The 7,724-nt window shown below is 39.6% G+C and overlaps 1 protein-coding gene across 1 annotated transcript in view; it reads right to left on the bottom strand.

Moving 5' to 3' along the window:
- Positions 1–2,470, bottom strand: part of LOC120913863 (40S ribosomal protein S28-like) — an 11,292-nt gene extending 8,822 nt beyond the window's left edge. Inside the window, exon 1 of the mRNA XM_040324206.1 lies at positions 2,326–2,470. Coding sequence (XP_040180140.1) covers positions 2,326–2,470 — 145 coding nt within the window. The remainder of the gene's footprint in view (positions 1–2,325) is intronic.
- Between the last annotated feature and the right edge of the window lie 5,254 nt (positions 2,471–7,724).

Consider the following 7,724-nt stretch of genomic DNA (forward strand, 5'->3'; position numbering starts at 1 on the left):
AGAAGAAGAAGAAGAAGAAGAAGAAGAAGAAGAAGAAGAAGAAGAAGAAGAAGAAGAAGAAGAAGAAGAAGAAGAAGAAGAAGAAGAAGAAGAAGAAGAAGAAGAAGAAGAAGAAGAAGAAGAAGAAGAAGAAGAAGAAGAAGAAGAAGAAGAAGAAGAAGAAGAAGAAGAAGAAGAAGAAGAAGAAGAAGAAGAAGAAGAAGAAGAAGAAGAAGAAGAAGAAGAAGAAGAAGAAGAAGAAGAAGAAGAAGAAGAAGAAGAAGAAGAAGAAGAAGAAGAAGAAGAAGAAGAAGAAGAAGAAGAAGAAGAAGAAGAAGAAGAAGAAGAAGAAGAAGAAGAAGAAGAAGATCAAAAATTATTGCTTCTTGGCTTGCAAGCATCATGCCACGCTGTCACTAATACATCCCGCACAATCAGCATTTGTTAAAGATAGACCTCCCTCTGCCAACATCTGCAATGCAATGTCTTAGAACTTGCTAAATCCAACCCCTTGGGAGATTTTGGCATTGTTATATTGGATTCTGAGAAAGCCTTCTACAGCATCAATTTTCAATGGCTTTCTATGGGTTATTTTCTAAATCTTATACACTTCATGTTTTTCCTTTCTATAGCCAGATTAGTGGTGGCAGGCCTGTTGTACACTAGGGAACTAGGCAGGGCTGCCCATTCTCGTCTTTTCTTTTCAACCTCATGATAGAACCACTCTCTAAGTACCTGACAGACCTGGTCCATCTACACATGATCAGAATAGCCAAAGAGGACCTGAAGACAGCTCTGTTCACAGATGACATCCTAATCTTCATCTCAAACACCATCTCCAACATGCACACTATTAAATAGATATTTGACAGCTTTTGTGCTTGTTCAGATCTTCACATCAATTTTGGTAAAAGCATGATTTTTTTAAATCAATTTCCCCCTTTTACAGTGGCCAGGGACAACATCACTTGGGTATGAAAATAGGCAAATCACCATCATCCCTGAATCATTTGAACTATTCTCCTTTGATTATTAAGATTTTGGACGTACTGAAGGCATGGATACATTTTCCCCTTTTGCTCTTTGGGAGATGTCATCTGTTTAAAATGGTGAATTTTGCCCACCTGCTCTACCCACGCCAAACCATTCCACTTCTACTAAACACATCCAAATGTTAAACAGAGCCGTTTGATACTTTCTATGGTGTAACAAACAATCAAGCATTGCTGTCTAAGCTGTCCTCAAGAGCGAAGATGCACCTGCCCACCATTAGAGTATATAACTGAGCTTGTCTTCTTATTATAGGCCTTGATATAGGCCTGATAGATTGATTGTCACATTCTTATAGATATTCAAAATGTTCTTGGAATCAGAAATGACCCATCCTTATCATCCATATCTAATCTAGCCGCTATCCTCCATAGTAAAATAACATTGTTACCCACTAATCTCCAATACAACCTCTTGATTTGGGACACCCTAAATAAACAGCTTTGCTATCCTCCTTCTGTTTTTCCCATGTGACCTCATTATCATTTCCTTCAGCAAGCAACCAGTACCTCTAGATCAGCTACCAATCCTAGTGCCTAGGCCTTATGGAATTGGACCTTTTAATATATATGAGCATATCGGTGACTGTAGTGCTCCTCCCCTAATAGCTAGGTATTTGTTCCCAGTTTCAAGTTCTACTTTTGCTGGCCTAGTCACACGATTTTTCTTTTCGATGTCCCTCCTCCGCCACCCCTCCCTCTCCTCACTCTTTACCCTCTCTTTTCCCTTCTTCACCCACCACTTTTTTCTTCTATACCCCTACTTATATCTGGATTCCTCATGGCTCGACCAGGCTTTATGTTGGGCAGACCTCTGGATGAATCCACCATTCACGCAACGTCACTTTCCATGGAACAATTTTTTTAAACTGTATTGTTCTTCGTTTATTTAGCTTTAAGTCTAAGGATCCACATTTGGCTGTTAATATTGATCCTCTGTGGAATTTTTTCATGTCTCATGCTACACATGTGACAATCCTACCTGTACCATGTTATCCTTTTTTTTTTTATGATTCAATTTAAAAAAAAATCCCAGTTCATTTCTTTTTGACTCTGTCCATGGTTATATTGGGAACGTGGTATGACCTAGGGTTTTTCCCACAAATCCCTATATTATCCACATTCTGTAATATGTATAGTAAAGGGGTCCAACAGAAAAACAGAACCTCCTATTTTTTGCTGACCAACAGTTGCATGTGATTTTAAACAGTCTTTGCCTTTTTTTCAAGCAAACACCCATATTGGGATCATTGCTTTGCTCCAGCTATTTTGAGAGTAGAAGGAAACAATCTACTACCTGGCTTAATGTCCAAGGATAAATCTGTGCAAAAATCTTTTCTCTCTGGATGATGATTATGGCACTTTGCTGTGTTCACCCATCTGCTCTCCGTGTGATGTTGCTCAGATCTAGTTACTGGATGCTCAGGCATCAGGTTTTGCATTGTGAGAGTGTGCACACGTGTTCCATACCTGTAATTACTGTGATTTTCAGCAGGGCTCAAGTTGTAATCAAAGATGTAGATGGAAGTGGGAGTAGTGAGTATAGGCATTAAATTGAGTTTTTTTTAGTACAAGTGTGCTTTAACTACCTCTCTCTCTCTGTGTGTCTCTAAAACAGGTGTGTTTTAACAATCTCACTTTGTATAAAATCCTTTGAGTAGTCTCAGGTTAGGTTTTTACTAGGTAAAACTGATTAAGGTGATTAGCATTAGCAATGTAATTGTCACTTTTTTTCCCCTAAGTATAACTATAATATGCTTTATGTATATTGAAGGTGATGATGGCTCTAAATCATATAGAGTTATATATCCTATAACTCTGTAATCATAGATTAGGCAAAAGGTATAGGGTGGGAGTTGCATTCCCTATATTTCCATACTAAGGAGATTTGCAATAATTAGCAACCTGCCTTTGTACTCTATAAGTGGTAATACATTGTATACAGTACAGTCTTGTATTACTGAATCCTTGAGCTGACAAAGTTCATGGATTACGTGGCATCATTCTAAAGTTGAAATAGGCCAATAATTAAAATACATCAGTTAATACAATCATGCATTTAGTAAAAAGTCACTGAATGTTAGTTTAAATACAATTAGTTTACATTTTTAGTCTTCATTACTCCTCTGTACAGTGGCACTAAAACTGAATGAGGGGAGTCAGCCTTTTGAAGCAATGAAGTTCTTTTGAAGTGCACCTGTGCTCACTGGGAAACAATTAATGCTGGATGGTGCAAAAAAGCAGGTGAGCAATGGAATAACCTTATAATTCTGCTGCTGCTTATTCCTTGTCCATTTAGCAAAATTTGGGAGTAATTGACCAAGCTTGTCGCTGCTGGAATGGAGGTGGCTGACCTAGCTATATGGTATGGCAGTCAGTAGTATATTTAGGTTTTGTGCTGCCCTAGGAATGATTAAACATGTGCCCCCTTAATTTAAATATGACCCAACCCTTTTTTCAAGGTTACACCCCTTTCTGTTTAAGACCCTCCCTGAAATTTTCGAGTGGGGACACTAGTTCTGAGGGCCTTGGGGAGCAATGGATTCCCTTGATTTGCATAGATTTCCTTTCACTTCCTGTTTGACTATGGGGTAGGAAGTGAAGGGAAATCTCTGCAATGGGACGGGGATGGTAGAAAAATTAACTGACAGGATCTATAACCCTCCCTTACTCTATCCAAAATGAAAAAAAAAGTGTTGCCTATAGTTGTACTTCCTATAGTTGTACTTTAAGCAAAGTTCTGATAATTTTATGGAGAGGACTAAGAAGATATAACCATGCCAATGGTGCAGCATAAAACAAATAGCACAGTGAGGAAATTTTGTGGTCCAGGATGATAGGATAGTCAAAATTAGAAGAAGCCAAGGTTGCGGAATGCTGGCCACCCACATACCGGAAGAAGTACGGCCACTTTATGGGGGCGCTAGACTAATTTGCCTCTCTGACCAGTCCGCCCCATAAGACTGACGCTACACTAAAGCCCTGTACACACGATCGGTCCATCCGATGAGAACGGACCGATGGACTGTTTTCATCAGTTAACCGATGAAGCTGACTGATGGTCCGTCACGCCTACACACCATCGGTTAAAAAAACGATCGTGTCAGAACGCGGTGACGTAAAAAACACAACGACGTGCTGAAAAAAACGAAGTTCAATGCTTCCAAGCATGCGTCGACTTGATTCTGAGCATGCGTGGATTTTTAACCGATGGTTGTGCCTACTAACGATCGTTTTTTTCCCATCGGTTAGGTATCCATCGGTTAAATTTAAAACAAGTTGGCTTTTTTTTAACTGATGGTTAAATAACCGATGGCGCCCACACGATCGGTTTGGACTGATGAAAACGGTCCATCAGACCATTCTCATCGGTTTAACCAATCGTGTGTACGCGGCCTTACAGTGTAGTGCAAGTCAGCGGGGACTCTTTTCGTGCTGCCCCCCCTGCAAAGTGCTGCCCTAAGCCTGGGCCTTGTTGGCCTAGACCAGGATTCAGCATTGCTGGCAGTGGTGTCTGCAAGATTGGTTGAACTAAGTAAAAATCCTTTGACAGGTAAAATACTTCCAGGACATATATTCAAACTATGTAATTAGGTACTTACCTAGAGATAGCTTTAGCATTAGGGATGGGCGAGCATGAGTTTGGGCCGAACATTGGCTGTTTGCCCGTTTGCGGAACAACTGAATTATCAGGGCGTCAGCCCGCCAAATGGCCACAATGCACAGTGCATCAAAAGCCCTGACTGGCTGAAGCATATATGTAATTTATTGCCATAAAAAGTGTTTGGGGATCCAATCAAGCGTGAGTGGCGGCAACCAGGTGAGGAGTACAAAGACAAGTGTAATAATATATAAATGGTTACTGGCGCCAATAGTGAAACAAAAAAGAAAAGAAGGGTTGCTGCACCTGAAATTAGTGAAGACTAATGAAGAATGAATGCTGTGATAAAGGGTGCTCCCAATACAATCACTAAAAATGCAAAAAGTAATTTATACAAATAATATATATACGTTCGAAACCATATGTAAACGTGTATTAATGAATGGCTTCACTTTATACCTGTGCACAAAAAAAAAATATTAATATATTTATGATTGCTCAAACAAGTATATCATGAAAAGTTCAAAACAGCTTCAAAATTCTTTCTAAATGATTCCACTACAACACCATGTGAGAAATAAAATCAGTTTTCCAGATAATATTCACGACTTTTCACCCAAAGTGACAACAAAATGTGCTCACCAGATAGCCCTGGCCAGCAAGTGACCATGAGACATGACGTAACTCCTCAAAACCTGACAGTACAGTTACAATACAATTAAAAATATTAAAAGAGGAAATTGAACAACATAACAAAAGCTCCATGTCCTAGTTTCTGATCACCCATATCTCTAGAGTTACAGGCCGCCTACACACAATTTACAGTAATTCAAATGCAGCTTGCAGGCTACATCAGTTGGATAAGTGTCACATGATACAATTTAATTTAAACAATTTCCAAGTTATCTTTACCGTCCGCCTTTATTTTAATCTTATAATGCATTGTTTTATTTTGTATCACTCATATTGAAACAATAACATATGTACTGTGCAATCTGGTATTATTTTCGCTCACATTGACTTTGGAAGGCAGAATGACTAAAAAAGCAAACACGATATTGCTTGTAGGTGTATTAGTTTAATAAGCAGCTCTAGGCTGGGATTAACATACAATTGTCAATGTGATTCATTCAGAGTATGTATGTACACATTATCATTACCTTTCAGTTTACATTGCAACGCTGTTTTGTTGGAACCTCAGTTTCTTCATGTTTTGATGACAGTACAATCTTTTAATGACCTGTGATGTATGACATATACCGTATTGTAGCACAGATTGGGACTTCTCTCTTGGTCGTTTGTGATGCTCCCCATGGCTTCCTATTTTAGAAGCTACAATTTCCTTCCTTTAATAACATGCTCATTGACTTAATCACAATGATTTCAGCGTCAGTCGACCTTTCCACACTGCTTTTAACAAAAAAAATAAAAAAACAACAAAAAAACAAGCAAGAGTTAGTAATGATGTTCCTAATTTCCCAAACAGATTCTTTTTCACATTCATTTTCACTATGAATGGAAAGCCTGCGGCACCTCTCGAATCAACGCACAAAAGGGATTCTAATCATCTGAAAGACAAGGTGTACTTTTTTTGTTATTATTGAAAGAAATTTGGCACAGAATATTTCTGCCCCGCCTTTTTAAATGTGCCATTACACAATGGCAGCACAAAAACACTGAGGCAGTTTTCAGGAGTTTTAGCGCTAAAAAAAACACCTGGCTGGAAAAGCACCTCTCAAGACACCCTAGCCACTTCAGGACCTGCGCACGACTATATACATCCTCTTTTTGAAGAGGGATATATCGGTAACGGCAGCAGCTGCTGCCACAACCGAGATATCCATCTCTTCAGGCGCCGGTCCTGTAAACGATAATGGTAGTCTGTGCGGCGGATTCGCCGCAAGATCACCATTATCGGCAGCGGGAGAGGGCCCCCCTCCTGCCGCTCTAACACGCCCTCCGCCGATTACCGGAGCCGTCGGTAGTGGCGGAGGCGATCGGGTCCTTGTTCCTGCTTGCCATGGCAAGATGGCCTTCACCCGTCTCCATAGCATAGCAGGGCGGAAGCGGTGTCAAAACGTCACTTCCGCCCCATACGTCTTAAAGGGACAATTCATTTTTGTATTTTTTTTTAAATGACAATCTTTTTTTTTCTGCATTTTAGACTAAATATGAGATCTGAGGTCTTTTTGACCTCAGATCTCATATTTAGGAGGACCTGTCATGCTTTGTTTACATTCCTTGTAATAGAAATAAAAGTGATAATTTATTTTTTAAAACCATGTAAAAAGAAATAAAATCAAGTAAAATAATTTTTTTTTTTTTTTTTTTTTTAAAGCGCCCCTGTCCCGACTAGCTTGTGCACAGAAGCAAATGCATACGTGAGTAGAGCCCACATATGAAAACGGTGTTAAAACCACACATTTGAGGTATTGCCGCGATCGTTAGAGCGAGAGCAATAATTCTAGCCCTAGACCTCCTCTGTAACTTAAAACATCCAACCTATAGAATTTTTTAAACGTCATCTATGGAGATTTTTAAGGGTAAAAGTTTGACGCCATTCCACGAGCGGGCGCAATTTTGAAGCATGACATGTTGGGTATCAATTTACTCGGCGTAACATTATCTTTCACAATATAAAAAAATTGGGCTAACTTTACTGTTGTCTTATTTTTTAATTAAAAAAAGTGCGCTTATAAGACCGCTGCGCAAATACGGTGTGACCGCCATTTTATTGTCTAGGGGTGTTAGAATTTTTTTTATACTGTTTGGCGGTTCTAAGTAATTTTCTAGCAAAAAAACATGTTTTAAACTTATAAACACAGAGTCTTAACAACAGGCAAGGTCCTTAAGTGGCTAGTGTGAAAGCCTGTGTGCTTTCATACTGAGGAGGTGCATTTGCAGGATGGGAAAAAAAGTCCTGCAAGCAGCATCTTTGGGGTGGTGTGGGAGCGGTGTATACACTGCTCCCAACCCGCCTCTGCCCATTGGAATGGATGGGCACTGCTTCCGAAGCGCCTAAAAAGCACTTCGGAAATGCAGCATCAGCGGTAAAGTACCGCTAAAGATGCTTTCACACTGCAGTCACCCGAGCA

This window comes from Rana temporaria, chromosome 1, assembly GCF_905171775.1.
Source record: "Rana temporaria chromosome 1, aRanTem1.1, whole genome shotgun sequence".
Lineage (NCBI taxonomy): Eukaryota > Metazoa > Chordata > Amphibia > Anura > Ranidae > Rana > Rana temporaria.